Genomic DNA, 24,427 nt, shown 5'->3' with positions numbered 1-24,427 from the left:
GTACATGTGTGTGCTTGTTCAGATACTAGGTACATGTGCATTTGGTGGTCAGAGGATGACCTTGGGTGTCGTCCTCAGTAATGTTAACCACTACCTGTGAAACAGGGTCTCCCATTGGCCTGAAGCTCACCTGTTAGGCTAGGCTAGACCATCGAGCCCCAGTGATTCCTTTCCTGTCTCCTCCTCCCCATCACTGGGATTGAAATTGCATACTACCAAGACCAGCTTTTTACAGTGATGCCTGGATCAAACTGAGATACTCATCTTACTAACTAAGCCTGCCTGTCTAGCCCTGTGTTACATTTTTATTTAACCAATTTATATTAGAATATAAATATAACTGCATATAGAATATGTAGTTAACTTGCCTGTGGATCAAGTTGTAGCTCCTTCTCCACTCTCAGCTCCTTCTCTATCAACATGTCTGCCTCATGTCATGTCCCACCACAATAATAATGAACTAAACCTCTGAAACTGTAAGCCACCCAATGAAATGTTTTCCTTTATAAGAGTTGCCATGGTCATGGTGTCTCTTCACAGCAACAGAAACCCTAACTAAATATGGATCAAGACTATTTAATATTTGAGCTAAGATTTAATATTAAAGATAAGTATTCTTTACCCCAAATTCTTGGAATAAGCAGTATTTCAGATTTTTAAGTTTGGGGTTTTATAATCCCTTTGTGTAAATTGTATCTTTCAATAGTAGCTGGAGTAATTTACATTATCTCACATTCTTTGACTTTCTGCATGACTTTGACACTCCTTAGTTAAAAGTTAAGGTCTGTGTTTCCTCTCCTAGAACCTAGGTGAGTCTTTGTCATGAGTCTGTCACAGCCTCAAGAAATAACAGCAACAGTGGAGGCAAAGCTGCTTCATTTCCAGGTCTAGACAGGAAAGGTAGGACAACTGCTACTTGGCTGGCTTTTAGGACACTCGCCCTAGCACCCAGGCTACAAGGAGTGCCTGCTGCAGATGTCCCATGTGACAGCCTACGGAGTCCCAGCCAGCATAGCATCGCTGCCAAACACTTGGCAGGCAAGCCTGGAGGTGATTCCATCAGCCACATCTTTGAGTCTTTCAACAGAAGCCTCACACTTCTGCCCATAGAAGCTGAAGGACAATAAATAATGGTCGGTTTGGGCCTCTCAGTTGGAACCAGTTATTATCCAGCCATCGTAAATTCTCTCTTCCTCCCTTGCGCTGCTCTTAAAAACTCTTAAAATTCAATCAAGAAACCATTTTCATCTCCAGATGGAAATGGTATCTTGATTTAATTGCATTTCCTGAGTTACTGTGAAGAGCCAGGCTAGTAGGTAGACAGTGGGGGTGATGTGCTGAGTGTGGCTGTCACTTCAAACTCAGGAAATCCAATACTGAAATTGTTATGTTTCTACTCGCGGCTTGTCCCCCCCTCCTTCTCTTCCTCCTCCTCCAACAATTCAGTTTACTTATCAGATCAGATATTACTTCCTTCAGTTCTCTTTCCTCAGTTCCCCCTAGCTTAATAACAGGTCAAATATGGCTACATCACCCAGGACCTGTGCATAGTCTCTGTGGAAACTGCCCTTTTACTTACCTTTCTACTGCACTGCATGTTAAACTTTGTAAAGTCCTCAAACTACCAATAGTCTTTTCTATGTGTGGCGCATAGTATGTGCTTGATAAATAAGTATTATTATTTGGTTAGTTTTAATTATTTTACTCTTTTATGTGTATGGGTGTTTTACCTACTTAAAATGTCTCTGTGCCACAAGCATGCCTGGTGTCCAAGACGGCCAGAAGAGAATACCAGATGCCTGGAACTGGAGTTGCAGATGGTTGTGAGCTGCCATGTGGATGCTGGGAATTGAACCTGGATCTTCTGCAAGTGCAACCAGTACTCTTAACCGCTGAACCATCTCTCTAGCCCCATTCTTGTTTTTTACACTGGTAGGGAAACAAACCTGGGACCTGTGCACTAAGCAAGCACCCTGCCAGTGAGCTACTTAAGCCCAGAAGGCTGACGGTTTCAATCTTTCCCTACCCAATATTATGCCTAAGTGATTAACAAAAGATGTATTTCAGAACTTAATTTCTAGTCTTGGTTTAGTTAACATTTTCATTTCCTGGATTTATTTCTTCTAGTAACTTTTTCAAATAAATTTTGTTTCATATGATGAATATAGCCATCTAACTTTTTATCTAAGCCAACTTAATAATGCTAATTTGGGTGAATTTTTTTAAAGATGGGTAAATTTAGTTTAGAATTATAAATGGATTCTTTACATAGGGAAATGCTCCTTAAACATGATTATAATTTGAAGCTAATAAGAAGTCATCTGACTGGATCCCTGCTCTGCTCCAGGACTCTGGAAATGGATCTCTATGCTGGCTGACCCTCAGAAGTAAATGTCAGCTGTGTTCACCCTTCAGGTTTTCATATGGCAGTTTCCTATTTCAACTTCTGTTCAGATGTAAATTAAAAATTCTTTATTGGTTTATTAACCTGGTATTTGTCGTTCAAGCACAAATCTCTAATATTTAAGATTAACATTTAAAGTTTTGTAACTTTAGACGTACTGAATTATGGAAGAATTTTGTGCATGGGCTCCCTTGAATGAGAAGTGATAGCAGGATTTGGGGTTGTTAATTCTGATACTATGTTATTTAATATCTATTTTCTCATCTTCTGAATGATGCAGTGCATGGTTAAGGTTGTTCCCAAGATGTTAGGTCTACTACTAGAATATTCTTTAGTACATTCAAACTGTATAGGAATTATAAATAGGCACTATATTAATTACTTTCCTCATTGCTGTGACCAAATACCTGACAAGTAGCAACTTAAGGAAGACTTTTATTTTAGCTTACAGTTTGAGAGGAGCGTTCATCATGGCAGAGAAGGCATGGAGGCAGGAGAAGGAAGTGTCTGTATTGCGTCGACAGTCAGGAAGCAGAGGTATCCTGACAGAGATGTTCCTTGACATTTTATTCATAGCTCTTAAATTTAAGATTATAAACCAGAAAGTAGTGGCACACACCTTTAATCCCAGCACTCGGAAGGCAGAGGCGAGTGGATCTCTGTGAGTTCAAGGCCAGCCTGGTCTACAGAGTGAGTTTCAGGACAGCTAGGGCTACATGGAGAGACCCTGTCTCAAAGAAAAATCAAAAAAGAGAAGAAAAATTAAGATTATAGAAAAGTAGGCATATGTAAATCACCATTAGTAGGGCCTGACTCTTCTGAGAACTCAGTTATTGGAAGAATTTTTAATAAATAATATATACCATTTAAAAATATATAAATATATATTAGTATAGTTAATACGAGTCTACATTTTGAGCCCTCAAACAGGCTTAGTATTAGCATATTATATTCCTGATTAGGTCTGCTTTTCTTTTTTTTTTAAAACAGAATCCCAAAACGAAAGAGCAGATTGAAAATCTCTTGCGGAATGGGATGAACAAGGAACTGCGTGACCGTCTTTGTTGCCGGATGACTTTTGGGACAGCAGGACTTCGATCTGCCATGGGGGCAGGGTTTTGCTATATTAATGACCTTACAGTAATACAGTCAACACAGGCAAGTATTACAAACTATTATATATGTACTTTTCTCACTTTGTTATTTTACTTTATAAATAATGTAGTACCCTTCTTTTTAAAAAGTAAACTATTTTGTTCAGGAAGGTCCTCTTTTAAACATAAAGGGCAAGGAGTTAAATTGGAAAACATTTTGTATCTACAACAGCAGTTTTCAAACCTGTGGTTCATTGACCCCTTTGGGGGGTCAAACAACCCTTTCACAGGGGTCACATGTCAGATATCCTGCATATCAGATATTTATAGTACAGTTCATAACAGTAGCAAAATTACAGTCATGAAGTAGCAATGAAAATAATTTTATGGCTGAAGGTTATGCTGGGGGTTGCAGCATTAGGAAGGTTGAGAACCACTGATCTTCTACAAGGTCACAGCCCTTCTGAAGAGTTCTTTTGACTGGGTGTGGTACACACCTTTATTTAGTTTCAGCACCCAGGGGAGGGGGAGACTGGAGCTGATGGAACTGTCTGGGTTTGAGGCCAGCCTGGGCTACATAGCAAGTTCCAGGCCAGCCAGGACTACAAAGTGAGATGGTAAAAATTCTGTCCTCTGGAGCCTTGAAATAAAACAATCTCCCTGACTCGGAATGTTCTCTCTGGCACACCCCGCTTCCCACACTGACCCCCTTTTCCTGCCTTTCCCCTCTCCCTCATGTGTTATGTATCGTATTGGAGTTGTGGTTACTAAGTTGGCATTTCTGTAGTATTAAATGTGTTTGAAAATCTGAGAAATGATTGTCACCTCACATTTGTGGATTGAGCAGTATAGCTCCCACATCAGTAAGCATGGCTGTAAGTACCAAAGTCAGTTCTGATCTATTAGCAGCACACTAAACAAAAACAGGACACTTTTAAGTTGTAAAATGTAGACATCGAGGCTGGGATGCAGCTCAGTGGTAATGCACTTGCCTGTTTGAACCCTCAGTTCATCCTCAGCGTGGAAAGGGGCTGTGGAGTGGGCAGGGTTGGGGACACTTACAGTGAAACTTTGTAAGAGGAGTTAATCTTGTTTGTTTGCTGCAGGGGATGTACAAATACCTGGAGAGTTGTTTTTCAGACTTCAAGCAGCGAGGCTTTGTTGTTGGGTACGACACTCGGGGTCAAGTAACCAGCAGCTGCAGCAGCCAGAGGTACAGTGTTAATTATTGCAAAGCTCGCATTGGAATAAGGGTAAAATACTTAATTTTTTTCTAGTGGCGAGAGTTCTGAAATAAGAGACCTTCATGCAGAAATGTGATCTCACACTAATGCTTGTTGTGTGTTTCTGAACCCTGAGAACAATTTTAGCTGAAATAGAAGTAAAAAAAAAAAAAAACTTCAGAGATAAGCTTTAGATTTTATAGAAGTGTAAAAATAACCTTAAAATATTGCAAATTCAATTTCACAGAATGTCAGTTTATACATTTTTGTATAGGTATCAAGTAGGAGTAATTATGAAGTTTCTGTTCTCTTATAATCCTGCCTTAGTATCTTTTTATAAATTGATAGTCTTGGTACTTCTTTAAGGAGGATAATTGTACATTCGGTGTTTTTTGCTTCACTGTCCTCCAGTCTTGTCAGGTTTTTTATTTTTGTGTATGTATGTCTGGGGATGAAGCTAGGGCCTTGTACACACTAAGCCAGTGTGCTACCACTAAGCAACAACCCTAGCCTCTTAAGCAAACAGGCAAACCTTACTTAATAGTTTCCAGTTGGAGCATTAAGCTTAAATAATCAGTGGTGGTAAGAACATAAGGGAGACTGAGGCAGGAGTGTGAGTTTGAGGCAAGCCTAGGAAACGGTTCCACCCAGCTTTGGCTACTACCAAAGATCTTGGTTCAAAATTCAGAATAAGTCCATTATGAGACATTTGTTATGGGAAAGGTTGGTTCATTAAAATTATGGGAAGGACTAAGTGAAATTTGTTTGTTTTAGGCTTGCTAAACTCACTGCTGCAGTGTTGCTTGCTAAAGATGTTCCTGTTTACCTTTTCTCGAGATACGTTCCTACACCTTTCGTAGTAAGTATGTGGTGATAGTGATTACTCAGCTGGCTGCCCTTCTGGGGGTTTCTTAAGACAGTTAGGAGTCAAATCTTTGCCATACCTATGGTTCTAAGTATTGAATGTCCAATCCAATGAAAGTCCGGCCAGAAGGAGGAAGATAGTTTTTCCTTTGAGCTTGATCTATACAAGCTGCTCATGGTGAGATGCTTTTAACCAGAAACTGATTCATCAGGACAAAAATGACAGAGAGATTTGAACACACTACTTATAGATTTGAACACACTACTGATAGGTTTGAACACACTACTGATAGGTTTGAACACACTACTGATAGGTTTGAACACACTACTGATAGATTTGAACACACTACTGATAGATTTGAACACACTACTGATAGGTTTGAACACACTACTGATAGGTTTGAACACACTACTGATAGGTTTGAACACACTACTGATAGGTTTGAACACACTACTGATAGGTTTGAACACACTACTGATAGGTTTGAACACACTACTGATAGATTTGAACACACTACAGAGAGATTTGAACACACTACTGATAGATTTGAACACACTACTGATAGATTTGAACACACTACTGATAGATTTGAACACACTACAGAGAGATTTGAACACACTACTGATAGGTTGAGGTGGGTTCTGTGTGCATTTCTGTGTGAGAGCTGAAAAACAGATGTCACCGACAGACTTTGAAAGACTGATGTGACTGGTCACTGGTCTGATGGATTATTATATACATAGTGATTTGGACCAAAGATGCACCAGCCACATTACATATAGATGATATCCTAGTTACTATGTTACAGTTATAACTGATGTTCACGGTCTCAAGTTTGAATATTAGGAGATTGGTGCTATTGACAGAAATGAGGTAGTGGATTGTGAGCATATTGACAGCGCAAAACAAAGAACCCGAGCAGAAATGAAAACAACAAACAATAAACTTAGGAGGGAGGACTAAGCCCTATTTTTAGGGAGGGAACTTTGTAAGTTTAATGAATACATTAGCAAAAAAAAGGTTAAGATACTGAGCTTACGCTGTCATAATATATTTGTGCTAAAGTAGAGTAAAAATAACGAAATCATAAAAGTAGGAGAAAGAAATAAGTACTTAAACTTAAAATAGTAACAAGATGAAACTGGCCTGGAGAGATGGCTCCAGATGCCAAGCTTGACAACGTGAGGTCAGTCCCTGGGGCCCACATGGGAGAAGTAGAAAGCCAAGTCCCGCAAGTTCTCCTCTGTCCCCACGCATAGGCCATGGCACGAATGCCCCACCATCAAATAAATAAATAAATATAATTAAAAATTTATTAAGAAAACTGTGGAATGAGTGTTAAAGATACAAGACACAGTGTAGTGGCATTTCACTTATATTTTAATAAATAAAGCTTTCCCGAAGATCAGAAAAGTAAAATAGCCAGCCACTGACTCATACCTCAGTCCAAAATGGCCATTCTGCCTCCAGAAATCTCAGAATGAGGCTGAGGCTGAGAGCTGTCCCTCCCATTTTACAATCCTCTCTAGTTCTGGGATTAAGGGTGTGTACCACTACTGCCTGGGTTCTATGACAAGCTAGTGTGGCTACTGGGATTAAAGGTGAGTGTCATTGCTGCCTGGTCTGTAAGGCTGGCCATTGTGACTGTTTTACTTTTTTGATCATCAGGCAAGCTTTAGTTATTAAAATACAAAAGATGGTATACAGAGCTAGTTCCAGGACAGGCTCCAAAGCCACAGAGAAACCCTGTCTCGAAAAACCAAAAAAAAAAAAAATACAAAAGAAATGCCACTATAACACAAACAAAATGAGTGTGTAATAAATACAATAGAAACGAAGATAATCAGTATTTTTAACTGTGTAATTTAAGTAAATGTGCAAATTTAGATGAATTAGCCAATTTCTTGGAATAACAGTTGATACATCAACTTACAAGAAATAGTAAACCTGAATAACTATAATTATCCAATAAGTTGAATTGGTATTTTTAAAAGTATTCTCAAATTTAAAATAACAAGTCTAGACAGTTTATGTGCAAGCTTTATCAAATCATTAAGAAATGAATATCTATAGATTCTTCTATTGAGATTTTGGAAATTTATTGAGCAACTTAAAGAATTGAAGGAATTGCTTTTTACTCTAAAGTATATCAATAAAGATAGCACCAGAGAATAAAAAACTAGAAAGGAGCTAGAGCTGTAGCTCAATGGTAGAGTGTTTGTCTCACATGCATCTATCAGCTCCAGTAGCAGAGATATTCAGAAATCTAAGACTGTACCTTCGAGTTGCCAGTTCCCACTCACATCAGTCCCAGTACATTGGTTTCCTGTCTTACCGCAGGTAGATGTGCAGTAGTTGACAAGGATGGTGTTTTTAGAGATCTCAGGTAGTTGACAAGGATGGTGTTTTTAGAGATCTCAGGTAGTTGACGAGGACGGTGTTTTTAGAGATCTCAGGTAGTTGACGAGGACGGTGTTTTTAGAGATCTCAGGTAGTTGATGAGGACGGTGTTTTTAGAGATCTCAGGTAGTTGACGAGGACGGTGTTTTTAGAGATCTCAGGTAGTTGATGAGGACGGTGTTTTTAGAGATCTCAGGTAGTTGATGAGGACGGTGTTTTTAGAGATCTCAGGTAGTTGATGAGGACGGTGTTTTTAGAGATCTCAGGTAGTTGATGAGGATGGTGTTTTTAGAGATCTCAGGTAGTTGATGAGGACGGTGTTTTTAGAGATCTCAGGTAGTTGACGAGGATGGTGTTTTTAGAGATCTCAGGTAGTTGATGAGGATGGTGTTTTTAGAGATCTCAGAGTCATACCCTTTAGTCACCATGGCTCCAAATCAGAGGTTGTCTTCCTTGACTAAGTCTGAGCTTAAACGGTTTCTGGAATTGTGTCAAGGAACTAGCGTGATCAGACCTGAAACGTCTATGCACACCCTTCCCCTCCCCTCTCACCCCTACCTCCTGTGGTCGTGGAGAGCAGTCAGTATGACGGTGGAAGCTGTAGGGAAGCATCTGAGGAAGAGAAACAGTAGTTACCATAGAGAGAAAGAGAAACACACAGCCTGGGAGAGAGAAGGGTGAGTTGTCACATGACATGGAGGCACAGAGTGTATGTGAGGATCTTCAAATTAAAAGTCAAAAGTCTTGTGTTAGACTTTTGAATCTTCTACCTAATCACCATGTGATGTCAGATAAAACTCAGTAAAATGTGATGGATAGATAGTTAATAAATTTATTTCCATCTCCAACTATTTATGATTATATTTTCCGTTCATATCTCCATCCCAGTAAAGTATCTGTCATATAGTATTTACTAAATATTATTGTATAACAAAAGAATAGGAAATTGTTATACCAATAAGCAAAATGAGATTGGTAGGGAAGACCATTCAAGGTGATAACTGGGTGGTTGTTGAGCTGCATGTATTAGAAATGGACCCTACCCATCAAACCTGGAGCTGATAAGACCTTAAATTATTGATACCTAAGTATCCTCCTGCATTATTTAACCAAGTAATGTTCATGTAAAATATATGAATATCTAGCAAGTAAAGTGGAAAAAATGCTGCTCTGGTATATTTTTTATTTTTCCAGCCATATGCAGTGCAGGAGCTCAAAGCAGTTGCAGGTGTGATGATTACTGCATCTCACAACCGCAAAGAGGACAATGGATACAAGGTAAGCCTTGGACGCCTAATCTTTGCCTATTTTATAAGTTTTATTTTATTTGAATAATATGTGCTTGGTATGTTCTCAACACTGGGGAATAAAACCAGGCATTGGAAACAGATTGAGAACTCTGGCTCTCCCAGAATGTAACCTCCTGTGTGTTTATTGGTTCCCAGAGTGTGCATGTTACAATGGTCTCTTCATTGGGGTTTTACTTCTGTTTTCTTTGATTTCTCCATCCTTTCCCAATATATCCCCTCTATAATTTCAGAAATCAAGTCATGTTGTGTATCAAGAATATGAAGAATGAATGGTAAGAGTCAGGGAAATAGTACCTTGACCTCACTGTCCCCTCCCTCTGATCTGCCCAGGCTTCTCAGTGGCCACTGGGTCCATTTGCTGCATGAGCCCCTCTGACAAAATGACAATACAGTGGCAGAGGGGATCAGCAACTTGAGAGGTGCACACAGAAGATACATAGCCCAGTACCGAGCCAAGTTTCAGGCTTCTTGGAGATAGACCCATGTTCTTGCATTTTCTTCCTGTTTGAGAGGACTCCAGACACACTAAGTTCCATTTTAAGTAGGGGAAAGATTTAATATGGATTTAAGATTTGGGGTCTGGCCCATTCTTAGAGTCAGGGAAGAAGCATAATTAATTCAGTTTAGGACATGTAAGTTCCAGGTACTGTGAGTTAACCAGGTAAGCAGATGTGCTTGCTGTGAGCTGTGGAGATCTGTAACTCAAGGAAGAAATATGGGCTGAAGTTACAGGTCTTAGGGGTACCATATCTACTAGAACATATAGGGTTATTTGGAAGTTCTTGACTTGGATATACAGCCAAAAGATAAGGTAGAAGGAAAAGTCAAAAATGGATTCTAGGGAATATTAACTTTAAGGGAAATGAAAGGAAAGGAAAAAAGGTACCAGAGATAGGAGAAAAGCTGGAAGAAATTAATGCCATTAAGCCTAAAAGACTTAGAGAGTTGCAAGGGTTAGTAAGAGCAAAGCTTCAGATTTCTGTATGCAGACTCCTACTGTAATCTGTTGGGATGTCTGGGAGCCATTTCAGAACCAGTGTCTCTTTAACAGGGTTCTTAATTACCCACAGCTGCCTCATAGACTCCAAGTTAGTCCTCCTTGATCTTCTCTTCTCTGTCAATTAGTGTTACCACACACCTAAACAGCAGTGAAAACCTGTTCTTGACGGCTTCCTTTCAGTTTGCTTCGACACTGACCTCTGCCTCTCAGAAGCTTTGTGATCTGGGGCAGGCTAATCTACTCCTCTGTGCTTTAGTTTTATCAACTGCAAACTGAAGATAATTGTAGAACCAATGAGATATAGAGTGAAAGTGAAGATCAAAAGTCATAATTCCTACCACAGTGTCTGACTCTGACATGTTCTCAGTAAATGTCAGCTGTTTTTATTCTCAGTATCAGCAGCTTCTCTGTATAATGTAGCCACCGATGGCTGCCAAACACTTAAAGTATGACTAGGCTGGACTAAGAAGTTAGAAATGCAGAATAGTATATTTTAATACAATGGGTTATAGAATGTATATTAAAATTCATTTAATATTTTAATCTTTGTTTTATTTTCATCTATTTATTTTAAAATTTTAATTGTAAAAGGAACATATAATTCACCTTCTGAACCTTTTTTTATGGGGGGGGGGTATTTCCAAAACAGGTTTTTTTGTGGTGCCTTGACTATCCTGGAACTCGCTGTATAAACCAGGCTGGCTTTGAATTCACAGAGATTCACCTGCCTCTGCTTCCTGAGTGCTGCTGTGATTAAAGACATATGTCACCACCACCCAGCTACTCTGAATCTGTTTGATGTGGTTGCTAGAAAAAATGAAATTACCTATGTGGTTTCCATTTGTGGAGCACATTTTGTTCTTTTAGACATTGCTGTTTCATAGGATACATTTTTTAATTTCTCTCTCTCTCTCTCTCTCTCTCTCTCTCTCTCTCTCTCTCTCTCTGTGGCGGGGGGAGGTGTAGAGGTCAAAGACTAACTTTATATTCAGTTTCCTTCTTTTTATTTTCCTGTGGGAGAAGTTAAATTTTTATCATAAGATAAAATTTTAAAAGTAAAACTTCTGGTCCAAAGGGATATGCAAAGAGAGTGAGAGCAAAGTGTTGGGAGGGGATAGCACTTAGGAGCACTGCTGCTCTTCCAGAGGATCCTGATTTGTTTCTCAGGAACCACTTGGTGACTCACAACCATCTGTAACTCTGGTCCCAGGGACTCCAGCGCCCTCTTGTGGCCACTGTGGGTGACAGGCACACAGGTGGTAGGTGTACACAAATATCTCAATTACTGCTTCTGTTTTACTAGAGGTTATGGATTTGTTTAAATTGTTTATTTGATCTTGATTTAACTGTGGTGGTTCATATATGTCAAGAAATTCATCCATTTCTTTTAGTTATTCTAGTTTGTGGAATACAGACTTTTAAAGTATACCCTTATTCTCTGAATTTCCTCAGTGTCTGTTGAAATGTTATCCTTTTCATCTCTGTTTGGATTTCCTCTCCCCATCTTTTGGTTAATTTGGCTAAGAGTTTCTCAATCTCGTTGGTCTTTTTTCTTCAAAGAACCAATTCTTCATTTCATTGATGCTTTATACTGTTTTTGTTGTTGTTCTTATTTATTGATTTGAGCCTCGAATTTGATTATTCCCATCTACTCTGTGGGTGTTATTTCTTCTTGCTCTGGAGTACTAAGTTGTTTCTGTTTTTTGTGTAGGCACTTAGTGCTATGAACTTGCCTCTTAGAACTGCCTTCATTGTGTCCCATAGGTTGGGTATGTTGTGTTTTCATTTTTATTCAGTTCTAAAATGTTTTAATTTTCTTCTTGATTTTTGTATTGACCCGATTTTGATTCTTTTGAGTTGATTTCTATGACTTTATATATTTCCTGTTGTTTCTGTTGTTGATATAAGAATTTTTAAGTTGAATAATTTGTCACATTGTGACAGAGTTTAATACATAGTATATGCAGTCAAATGTCTTTCATTTAGAATGGAACAGCAGGGTTCCATGACATATCTGTGATAGAATCAGCATAAATATTTTTTGAGCAATGTCCCTTCGAGCTTTAAAACCCTGTGAAATCTTAGAATTACCTTTTTGATTGCTTTTGTTTTGGGGTGTGTGTGATTATTCTTAGTGCCTTACTGATTAAACTACTAGAGAAATTGAAAACTACTTGAAATGGATTTAACATACTATTTTATTTTTTCTGATACATATTTTGATATTACATAACTCTAATCTACTATGGAGGTGATTTATTTATTCTGTTTCATATAATACAATACTGAGTTTAATAGTGTAAGTTTTTGTGGATATTTCATTGTTTTTTAGTTTTTAAAGATCTATTTATATTTCAGGTGTGTGAATGTTTTGCCTATATGTATGTCTGTACACCACATGCATGCACTACTCTCAATGCAATGCTGCAAGAGGGTGTCAGAGCCCTGAAAACTGAGACTGGAGTTACAGATGGTTCTGAGCCACCTTGTCAGAACCAACCTGGGTTCTCTGCTAGAGCAGCCAGTGCTCTTAACTGCTGAGCCATCTCTTCAGCCCCATTTCATCTTTTTTTATATTATCTTTAGAAATAGTTGTAAATCTAAAAATACAATTTTATACTAGCATATGCATGTATTATAAGGTGATTATATTAATCCCTCATATTAGCTTGTTACTGCAGTTGATTCTAAGATAAGCTATAATACATGATTGTTTTATTGTAACAAGTCATTACCATCAGTGTACTTTAGTGTTAGTAAATTAGCCTAATACTGATAATTTTTTACTTAATTTGATATTCTTCACAAAGTCAGAGAGCTCTACTATAGCTGAGAAAGAGCCTACAAGCATTTTAACTAATTATGGCTGTATTTATGTATCACATAGGTGTATTGGGAAACTGGTGCTCAAATTACATCTCCTCATGATAAAGAAATTCTGAAATGTATAGAAGAGTGTGTGGAACCATGGAATGGTTCCTGGAATGATAATTTAGTGGACACCAGCCCTCTGAAAAAAGATCCTCTCCAGGACATCTGCAAGAGATACATGGAAGACCTGAAAAAGATCTGTTTTCACAGGTATCCAATGGGACTGTAGGATAACCTTAGAATAGCATATATCCAGCCCTGGTACGGAAATGTCCTAAATGAGCTTGGTATCAGAATCATTAAGTTAGTCTCTCTCTCCCCTCTCCCTCTCTCCCCCCTCTCTCACCTCTTTCCCTCTCTTCCCTCTAACATACTAGGAAATACTTAGGTCATATAGAAAGCATAAAAGAACCAACATGAGGGCCTGCCACTGGCCAAAGACTAGAAAGTCTTCAAAATGAAAAATCCACTTTTTTTTTTTTTTGTGGTAGAGATTGAACTCTGGGCTTTATCCATGCTAGACAGCACTCTACCACTGATCTGACTGTCCCAAATTCAACTATTAAATGCAGAAAGAAGAGTAGAATTAAAACATCACAATTTTGTGATCTCGATAATGAACCTTAGCAGCCATGCTCGAAGCTTATAATAGGCAATAAATTGATAGGAACTTGCAGACGGGTGGATGAGGATGACAGGGCACTAATAAATATTAGCCGTGAAGTTGGCATGATGGACTTCCTATTGTGGCTGGGTACAAAATACACACCTTCTGTTCTTGCCAAGAGAATTGGAATTGAATCTCATGTTGCCCCTAGATTAAATGACCCATACATTGTAGAAACAGATCAGAGAAACGTACTAATATAAACAAGGACTTAGATGTAGCTCAGGAGAGAGCTTGCCTTGTGTGAGCAGAGCCTTCCCTGAGTTGAATCCCAGTAACGCATAAACTGGACACAGCGGCATACACATGTAATACCAGTGCTTGGGACACAGAGGCAGGAGGATCAGAAGATAGTGGTCACCCTCGGCTACATGGCAGGTTTGAAGCCAGCTGGAGACATTTAAGAGATTTTCTCTCAAACTGAAAGAGGTGGGAAAGAGGAAAAGGAAAACAAAACGAAAAGGATGCATAATACCAAGATGCATTCTCTGGGAAAAAACAAGCATTGGAAACATACAGAAAGGACATTTACAAAGTCATGACCTGGAAGGCATAGCAACCAGATGTTATTTTTTAGACACTTGGAGAAAATGTGAAGACAGATATTAGGCAACATTAAAAGATTATTGTTCAGTGTTTTGGATGTGACAATGGGATTATGTTTGTGTTTTTAAATCCTAAAGTATTTTGTAAAAAATAATATGTTGAGAAGAAGTAAAGCCAGACTGACAGAATCGATAGATGTTGAAACAAAGTGCCAGGCATAGATGGGTGTTGGGTGTTCTCTTTATCTGTATTTTGAAACTTGTTATGAAGTAATTGTTATTTATTTTATAAATCTTATTTACTATAGGAAGTGGTTAGTAAATGACGAGTAAGGATATGTGGTTTTTCTTTACAGGGACTTAAATTCGAAGACCACCTTGAAGTTTGTGCATACCTCCTTTCACGGAGTTGGTCATGACTATGTGCAGTTGGCTTTTCAAGTATTTGGTTTTAAGCCTCCAATTCCGGTCCCAGAACAGAAAGATCCAGATCCAGAGTTCTCTACTGTTAAATGCCCAAACCCTGAAGAAGGAGAATCTGTGCTGGTATAGTTTTTAATATTTAAATTTTTCTTAGATTCTCACCCATTGTACTAGATGTCAGGGATGACTTACATGCTTCCCCTGTGCCCTGCAGCAAGCACCATAAAGATGTGTTTGAAATCTCTGCAGAAAGTGGCCCTAGTTCTGTCTGTCCAGACTGCATGCTTTCTGAAATTCATATCACTGACAGTGCCTACATTATAAGCACATTGGATTTGGGTTCTTTAGTACAATCTAGCCTTTTTGGATTTCCTGTTTAGGAACTCTCCCTAAGACTGGCAGAGAAAGAAAATGCCCGGATAGTGCTAGCCACAGATCCTGATGCAGACCGGCTGGCAGTAGCAGAACTTCAGGAGAAGTAAGTAGTTTGAGCTGCGGCCCTAAATGGGATGTCCACATCACCTCCTCCTCCCAAGGATCAAGGGTTATCGCAGAAGGAGGTGTGTAAAGATTCTGAGAGCCAGCTGTGTTTTCAGGACACAGCAGGTGAGCTGCGCATATGAACTCACAACACTGGTGGGGACAGAGACAGGAGGCTCGTGGAGTTCATGGGCTAGCCTTCCTAGCTGAATTGATGAGCTCCAGGTTCGGTGAGAGACCCTGTCGCCAAAAGTAAGGTGGCAGCTGAAGAGATGACTTATTGATTAAGAGCACTTGCTTCTCTTTCTGAAGTCCTGGGTGTGGTTTCCAACACTCAGATCAGGTGGCTCACAGCTGCCTGTATTCCAGTTACAGGGGATCCACCACCCTCTTCTGGCCTCCACAGGCATTACTTACATACACACATACAGGCACACAAGTGTGCACACATGCACATGAATTAAATTAAAACTATATTTAAAAATAAGGTGACGAGTAATAGAGGAAGTACTCAGTGTTCACCTCTGGCCTCCCTACATATGCAATTCATGTGTACACACAAGTAGGTACACACGTGTATACAACACACCAAAAAGAAGGAATAAATGTTTTGTCATATAATAACTTTTAGGGTTTCCAAGAAAAGGGGAGACAGGGTGGGGACACTGATTTAAAGGTCTGAGCTGGAGCGTTTTCTTGAGAAACTACCGAGGTATTGACTTTGAAGTTTCATTCTTTCTACAGTGGTCACTGGAAAGTTTTCACAGGGAATGAGTTGGCAGCTTTGTTTGGGTGGTGGATGTTTGATTGCTGGAAGAAGAGCAAATCGGACGCTGATGTGAAGAATGTTTACATGCTGGCCACCACCGTCTCTTCTAAAATTCTAAAGGCGATTGCACTGAAAGAAGGATTCCACTTTGAGGTAGGAATGAAGTGGGCGTCGTTTGAAGTCTGCATGGCACTTCTCTAAACATTTCTACAAAGACTTCTAACTGTTTACGCTTGCTTAAAATGTTTGGTAACTAGACACCTGAGCCGAAGTCATCTATTGTGTGAATTTCCGAGGGGACATGTTCTTCCAGACACTACAACAGTGCTTCTTACTCCACGTACGGAGTGTCTGGGGATGTCATGTGAGAACATAGAACATTTTAGACTGGGAAAAATCTGACTTATCAGTGACATGTATATTCCTCATCACATAAACGTACTGTATTTGATGTAAGTCACTGTTTCTCTGCTGGTGGGTCATCAGTTGTGCCTGTGTGTGGTGGGTGGCTGTGGTAGTTTGTGACTATATATCCACCACTTTATAAACCTCTGTGGACCAAGGACCTGGACAGGAACTCACTGTTCAGGAGTTCTGTGCATTTAGAAATAAGCTCTTTAATGTGTGTTCACTTAATCAGAGTTGCTTAACTGGAGGGGCTTCCTCTACATTTCAGGAAACATTACCAGGCTTTAAGTGGATTGGAAGTAGGATAAAAGACCTCCTAGGACATGGGAAAGAAGTCCTTTTTGCATTTGAAGAGTCTATTGGTATGTAGTAAATACTAATAATCTTTTCTTTGGGTTGAAAACAGTTAAAAAATATGGTGATTCTATAGAGAGGAGACATTTACCTCCCAGCTGTAACTTTGAGTTGTGGAAATGCAGAGATGCCTGCCTAGCAGTCTATGTCTTTCAAGTGAACAGTGGTTCATCAGATGAAAGACTCTCAAATCTGATTACAAAGAAGGACTTGTTAGAAGCTTTATGTAGGCCGCGATGTTATGGAAAATTTAAGCATGTGGTATGCTTACATGACATTGTTTAAAACCTTAAAGGCTTTGCTTCCCTAAGAAGGCTAAGTCAAATACATAGGTGCATTTTCCATTAGAGAAGAACTTAGAGGTCCCTAAGTACACTGTTTCTAGACTCCTATGGAGTTAGATGTTTTATTATTGCCGTCACTATATTTTGTTGATAATGATAAGTTTTTTGTTTGTTGTTTTTGTTTTGAGACAAAATGTTAGCTATTACATCCTAGCCTGGCCTTGAACTCCCAATTAAGCCCCTTGGGTGCTGAGGTGTAGTCATACATTATCACACCTGGCCTGATACTACGTTCGTCAGTGCTGGTCAGCGGGGAAATATAAGACTGTGGTAGTTGTAGCCGAAGTCTTCCCCCTTTTCTAAAGACACCGTGTAACCCTCAGGCTTTCTGTGTGGAACCTCCGTATTGGATAAAGATGGAGTGAGTGCAGCTGTGGTTGTTGCCGAGATGGCCTCTTTCCTGGAAACCAGGAAGGTGACCCTGACAGAGCAGCTGGCCAAAGTTTATGAAAAGTAAGTTCTCGTGTGAATCTCGTGCCAGATAGTCCTTGCTTGCCTTTTTGTTTGTTTGTTTGATTTGGTCCTTTTCTGGGTTTGTTTTTGAGGACTAGTTAAAATTATCAGTATTATTTTCTATAAAATATCACATTGGTTTATCTTTAATATGTACATGTCCCAAAAGTTACCTCGAATCTGACTTCAGCTTTAAATCTTTGCACAGATACGGTTATCACATGTCCAAAACTTCATATTTCTTGTGTTATGACCCACCTACCATCAAAACTATATTTGAAAGGATTCGCAATTTTGAGTGTCCAGGGGAGTACCCAAAGTTCTGTGGGGCCTTTGCTATCTTACATGTACGAGACATAACGACTGGATATGACAGCAGCCAGCCCAGTAAGAAGTCAGTAAGTACCTTTTCTCCTTTCTGCGGTAGGTTCATACCTCACCATTATTTAAGGTTTAAGGCAAGGGCCGATGGTGATAGGGCACTTACCTAGAATGTGTAAGACTGAAGACCTAAGGCAAGTCCTCCTTACGACTCCAGGTCCCATGGGTTTTGTGAGAGTGTCTTTGTTGACATCTACTTATGTTATCATTGCATGTGGTAGGTCTACTTCTCTATGCCTCTCAAAACTCCTACCTGTGTGGTAGGTGCTCATTGGATACTTAGGTGTGATAAATTTTTATATTTGTTCTGTTGTTATGATAACTGTTAGCTTAAGTCTTCATTTATAATATTCAGATGTTGTACTATTTAAAAGATATTGTTTTAGTATTCTAATAATGTATTTAACATGTTTGTATCTTACCCAGTTTTAATATTTTTTATTCTTTGATGATTATATACATGGTTAATGTATTTTGATCTTACACATCCTCACTACCTCCCTCCAACTCCCTCTGGGAATCACCAACCCATCTCCCTCAGGATTTCATGTTCTCTTTTTAAATCTTACCAGTTTTCGAACATTCAGTTCTCTAATGATAAGTATGTTTATATTAGTGCACAACAGATTCCCAGAATGTTTTAGCCTTGATAAATTGAAACTGAACTCTGTACTCATTAAACAACTTTCCACCTCCATCTCCCAACTCTTGGCAATCTATACTTTGTTTCTATGAATTAGACTACCTTAGATGCTTCATGTAAGTGCAATGTAGTTTATAGTTCTTGAAAATATAGATCCGTTGCATTTTGCATAGGTACTGCCCGTGAGTAAAAACAGCCAAATGATCACGTTTACTTTTCAAAATGGCTGTGTTGCCACTCTTCGAACAAGTGGGACAGAACCAAAGATAAAGTATTATGCGGAGATGTGTGCATCACCTGGCCAGAGGTAAGAACTGATTTTTTTAGATATATACGTAAAGACTTTATTGGTATATAACTTATATACCATAAAATTCACACATATCAGTGTAAAACTGAGTAGTTTGTAGTACATCCAGAGCTGTGTAACCATCACTACAATCAACTTCAGAACATTTTCATAACTCCAAAAGGAAGCCTCTGTGTGCTCCAGGAGGCCCTTCACTGCCCAAGTAATCACCAATTTACTGTCCTTTTCCATAGATTTACTTACAGTAGACATGGGTCACACTTTTTCTTGTTTTCAACACTTGAAAAAAAAAAAAGAGGGGACTGGAGAGATGGCTCAGAAGTTAAGAGCACTGACTGCTCTTCCAGAGGGCCTGACTTCAGTTCCCAGCAACCACATGGTGGCTCACAACCATCTGTAATGAGACTTGGTGCCTTCTTCTGGCTTGCAGGCAGAATATAGGCAGAACACTGTATATATAATAATATTTTTTTTTTAAAAAAAAAGAGGAAGCATTTATTTGGGTCATGCTTTTTGAGGGTTCAGCTCCTGGTTGCTGGATCTATTTCTTTGGGTGTAAGGCAAGGATGAGCATGATGTGGAGGAGGAAGGGATCAGGTAAAACCTTCAAAAGCACAGCCCAGGGACCGATTTCCTTCAGGTTTTTTCTACCCCACATAGCACCAATATCTGAAGACAAAGATTTATAATACTGTAATACCTGAGTCTATGAGGCACATTTCAGATTCAACATATAACAGGACATTTTATATAAATAAATACAGTATGTGGTCCTTAGTGGCTGAAATCATCCTTAACTCCCAAATATTCCTTTGTATGAATATATACCATGTTCTTAAATCCACTCATCCATGGACATTCAAACTATTTACATCTTTTAAGCTGTCACAAGTGAGCATTTTTGAATGAGTTTGTGTGGCATGCACTTTCATTTTTCTTGGATATATATGAAGGAGTAGGATTGCTGGGTCCTAAGGTAGCCCTAAGGTATCTTTTACCTCTTGAGAGACTGTCAGTCTCTTTCCAAAAAAAGAAAGAAAGAAAGAAAGAAAAAGAATTTTATCATTGGGAATTGAATTTCAAAATTGTAGTGATTTCCTTTTGTTCTTGGAAAGACAAAGATTTAGTATAAAGCAATGATCAATAGTTCCTCTGTATATTACCAAATACTTGTTTTCTGTATCTGTCATGATTTTGCATAATCTGCCCAATTCATTTTCTGAAGATATGAGTTGTCAATAAACACACCAAACGTTATTTTAAAGTAATAAAAGTATTCCTTTTGATTATGTCATTCATTGACCAGTGGATTTGGGGGAAGGAGATTTTATTTTTTCATTGTCTTCAGACCATGCCCTTGTATGAAAATTGCATTTCCACTGGAGAAGAAAAAGTCCTCTATGTTCAGAGAAAAGTTTATAGCTACCCAGATAAGGTGATTTTAGGTTAAAATGAGTATTATTAAAGTAATAAGATGGATGTTACCTAGCTTGTCAGTGACTGGGAAAGCAATCACTGGAAGCTTCTCTAGAAACATTTTGAGCTGGAGCAGTGCTCCCAAGAGCAGTGCTCCCAAGACGACTCAGAGGGAATTGCTTGTAAGTGTATAGTTTTTGGTTTTGGTTTGGTTTGGGTTTTCGAGACAGGGTTACTCTGTGTAACAGCCCTGGCTGACCTGGAATTCATTTTCTAGACCAGGCTGACCTCGAACTCACAGAGATCCCCCTGCCTCTGCCTCCAGAGTGGGACTAAAGGTGTGCACCTCCACCGCCCAGTAAGTGTATAGTTATTTTTTAATAAACGTTTTATTATTTTTTTCTACTTTTGTTTGAGACAGACTCTCTTTGAGACAGTTCCAGGATGGCCTGGAACTGTTTGTGTAGACCAAGCTGGCTTCAAACTCACAGAGATAACACGTCTCTGTCTCCCCAGTGTGTGCTGGGACTGCTTTCTGCTACCTGAAAGACGGGTAGTGTTGTCCCTGTCACCTGTATTGAATATCCTTCAGTACCCCAGGAAGCCATTCTGTAATAATACTTGGCATTAGCATTTGGAGCTATTCAATTGCCTAGTCTAGGAGAATTAATTTATCATAATTAACTCATACTTTATTATGGGTCAGAAGATACCTAGTTCATGATTATTGTTTTGCATATGAATTCTTTGACAGAGTCTTGTTTTATTTTAACTGGGTGAATTTTGTTTTTGTTTGCCAATTATTTAACTATTCCATTTGATATATGCCCTCCCTAAAAGTGAAAATAAATAAATGTTAAGGCTATGAAAATAAGAATTTTTAAGTTCTTTGTCTTTTTCCCCCAGTGACACTGCCTTACTGGAAGAAGAATTAAAGAAGCTCATTGACGCTCTGATAGAGAATTTTCTTGAGCCCAGTAAGAACGGCCTGATCTGGCGTTCTGTATAGGGCACTGCAGAACATTACCACTTTGCACTGACATGGAACGAAGAACTCTAGACAGTGAACCTTGTGTTGGAATTCTCTCATCTGCCAAGTTATCTTTCCCCTTCTCTTTCCTTTGTTCAGCTAAATAGATTATATATATATACATTTGAAATGAAAATGTTTTCATAATCTTAAATGACAGTCATTACGTTGAAAGTGTTCAGTGCCCTCCATTCCTCCTGTGTCACAAACAGTACAAAAGTGAGTTTGCTTATTAAACTGTGGTTAAGCTTAATTACATGATATAATTGTGTATAGCATGGTTTAAAAGAAACATTATATAATATAGGGTTAGTTAAGGAAATTATTTCTTAAAGGTGTGTATGATGCCTGGGGTGTTCCACACCCATTGTGGAAAAGTATCATTGTCATGATGGTAGGTATTGATTTTCAAGTTAGAAACCCAGGTTGGTGGCACATTCCTGTAATTACAGCCCTCAGGAGGCTGAGGCAGGAGGATCATTAGTTAGTTTATGGCCAGCCTGGGTTGCACAGAAAAATTCTGTCTCAAAAAAAAAAAAAGTTTATAGGTTTTTTGGTTTTTTTTGTTTTGTTTTGTTTTGTTTTGTTTTTTTTTTTTTTTTTTGGTTTTGTGACCTAGGACAGATGTCACAGTCTGTGGTTTTTACCTCTGTCTCAGGTGCCCTTGCTATGGTGTATATTTACTGTATGTATTTAAGACTGATGTTTACTGAACATAAAACAATAGTGGCAACTCTCCCAGTGGCTTTGTTCTTGTCTAATTTCTCAGTACATTCTCAGGGTGCGGTGTGAACGAAACAGTGTTCCGGCATTGGATATAATTTTATCAGTCCATTTTCTGATGGTTAAGGGAAATCTTCCCAACTGTATAGGTGCTTCCTATATAGAAAACAGGTTTGTTGGCTCTAAAAACGGTTGTAGAAAAAAAGATCTTAATAAAATCTGGCTTAATGTAACTATAGTTGAGTCTTCATGCAAGGATTCAGTTATCATAACCTGTAAGTGAAAAAAAAAACCTACTGTGGAATGAATGTGGCATTTGACAGTCTTATTGAATTACATTTTTATGAGTAGATGTATTCTTTTATCTGAAAAGTGATGCTAATCTTACCAAGAAATGGAACATTAAGATATAGGTATTTTCTGCCACCTTGATTCAACACCCAGTCTCATTTGATCTCAGAAGCTGAACAAGGCTAAGCATGGTTGGTCCTTGAGTGGGAAATTTGGGTATTATGAAATATGAAAGTGCTGTTTAAGACCAAGGTCAATTTATTTTAGTGTGTTGCTGGCTTTGGACTTTCAGATAATATAAATATTCTTCTTTTTCCGTGTGAAAACAGTTTTCAGGAAAGTCATTTGTGGTTGATTCTCTAGCACTCTGAAAAGCCCTAATAGAGAAATATTGTCTAAGCTTTCCGAATTGTGTATCTCCCTACATAGTTTACAGAATACATGCTGTATTTAGGATAACAGTAACAAGGCCTTGGGGTGTAATCGCTTAAACCAAGTTTCCTATACGGTACAGCACTGATACTAATTTATTTCCTAAAAATAGTAATATATTGCCTAAACAGATTAGAATGTTAATTAAATCATGGTTTGGTTTTTTTACAGACTTGAGCTAATTTTGGTTGAGCTTGTGTAATCCAAACACAGTTTTCAAAGTATGTTGCCACTATTGTTAATTTGTTCCTTCCTTGCTATTAGAGCTGGGTCCTATATGACTGTAGATAATAGCTATTAGTGTACAGTGCCATTTTCTGTATGGTTTATTTTAAAGGCTTTGCCTTAGAGAAGAAGTATATGGAATGTTTTGTTTTATTCTTAAAATATATAAAACATTTTTGTTTATTGGCTGATAGGAGTATAAGTGTAACGTAGGAAATGGCATGTATTTACAAAGCTGTACATATGGAAAACATGCACATTAATTTCAATGTCTGTGTTCCAGTGATCCAAGAACAAAATGAAACTAAAGTGATGTGATAGCTATTCATTATCACAAAAGCCATGTCATGATTGTCATCCACTTATGAAGAGAACATTTTTGTTTGAATGCTGCAGCATATACAAGATATGTCATCTTAAAGTGAAGTTACTGACATTTGAGCTCTTATCTTGAAGGGCTAAATTCCAGTTATGTGTGCAGGTTCCCAAAGTGTATAAGTTGAAGAAACTATTTGATTTTGTTCAAATTCTTGACTGCGTCTGAACATGTTTAACATAAACTTGGCATAGTGGGTGCATAGGTCCCTGACAGGAAAGGGATGTCAGCCAATGAGTCTCAGCTTTGGCGCTACATTTGTTCATTTCTTTTCTTTTTTCAACAGTAGTATGACAATGAATGCATTTTCTTTGAGTGAATAAATCAGAACAGGTGTTTTCTGGAGCATTAGGAAGAAGAATTAGGCTGGGACAGAGCCCAGTGGTAAAGCACTTTTCTAGGATGCAGATAAAGCAAAGATAGCTGCTAGGCTTGCGGGGGTGGGGGTGGGGGACACGTGGGAGAAGCTTGTCATTGATGGGCAAAAATCAAAGAGTAAAGTGGAAATATCAGTAGAGACTGACAAATAATATATAAAAGCCAGCAATGGCAGCGTGAGAAATGCTTCTTGTGAACCATAATCCAAGTGCTATTAACAGTGGGGTGAACTGTACATGAGGCCGTTCACTTGTGTTTGTGAGCAGACGGCAAGTCTACCATTTTCCTTCAGTCATTACCACTGAAGAGAAGCCCCGTTTTAGGAGGAGAGGGAAAAGCTCTCTTATTATGGATCCCATTCCTCCTGGGATATTCTTTCAAAATCACACGAGAATGAGAGACGAGAAAGAACAAAACTAAAAGAAATAAAACTAAGGATTGTAAAGTATAACCTCTAAGAAAAAGTTCAAGGACTGAAAGTTGTTGAGCTCATTAACTAAATCATAAGTTATTCATTGGGGTTTTACTGAAGGAATCAAAGTAAACACCAATGGCATCCTGATGATCCTTAGTGAAGACACCACAAGGAATAAGGACGTAAAATGAATAGGA

The 24,427-nt window shown here is 38.6% G+C and overlaps 1 protein-coding gene across 2 annotated transcripts in view; it reads left to right on the top strand.

Annotated features, from left to right (window-relative positions):
- LOC121445967 (glucose 1,6-bisphosphate synthase) overlaps nucleotides 1-22,346 on the top strand; it is a 33,813-nt gene extending 11,467 nt beyond the window's left edge. For both annotated transcript variants that reach the window (XM_041648185.1, XM_041648175.1), the window contains 13 exons: nucleotides 3,395-3,562; nucleotides 4,605-4,711; nucleotides 5,496-5,580; nucleotides 9,181-9,264; nucleotides 13,184-13,377; nucleotides 14,736-14,925; nucleotides 15,183-15,280; nucleotides 16,027-16,204; nucleotides 16,728-16,821; nucleotides 17,481-17,610; nucleotides 17,819-18,008; nucleotides 18,808-18,941; nucleotides 21,267-22,346. In XM_041648185.1, coding sequence (XP_041504119.1) covers nucleotides 3,395-3,562; nucleotides 4,605-4,711; nucleotides 5,496-5,580; nucleotides 9,181-9,264; nucleotides 13,184-13,377; nucleotides 14,736-14,925; nucleotides 15,183-15,280; nucleotides 16,027-16,204; nucleotides 16,728-16,821; nucleotides 17,481-17,610; nucleotides 17,819-18,008; nucleotides 18,808-18,941; nucleotides 21,267-21,369 — 1,755 coding nt within the window. In that variant the 3' untranslated portion in view covers nucleotides 21,370-22,346. The remainder of the gene's footprint in view (nucleotides 1-3,394; nucleotides 3,563-4,604; nucleotides 4,712-5,495; nucleotides 5,581-9,180; nucleotides 9,265-13,183; nucleotides 13,378-14,735; nucleotides 14,926-15,182; nucleotides 15,281-16,026; nucleotides 16,205-16,727; nucleotides 16,822-17,480; nucleotides 17,611-17,818; nucleotides 18,009-18,807; nucleotides 18,942-21,266) is intronic.
- Nucleotides 22,347-24,427: the final 2,081 nt, after the last annotated feature.

The sequence above is a fragment of the Microtus oregoni genome, unplaced genomic scaffold (genome assembly GCF_018167655.1).
Source record: "Microtus oregoni isolate MIOR12 unplaced genomic scaffold, Mior012 000000F_ref0000247, whole genome shotgun sequence".
Lineage (NCBI taxonomy): Eukaryota > Metazoa > Chordata > Mammalia > Rodentia > Cricetidae > Microtus > Microtus oregoni.
This window is presented reverse-complemented; position numbering and strand designations above follow the sequence as displayed.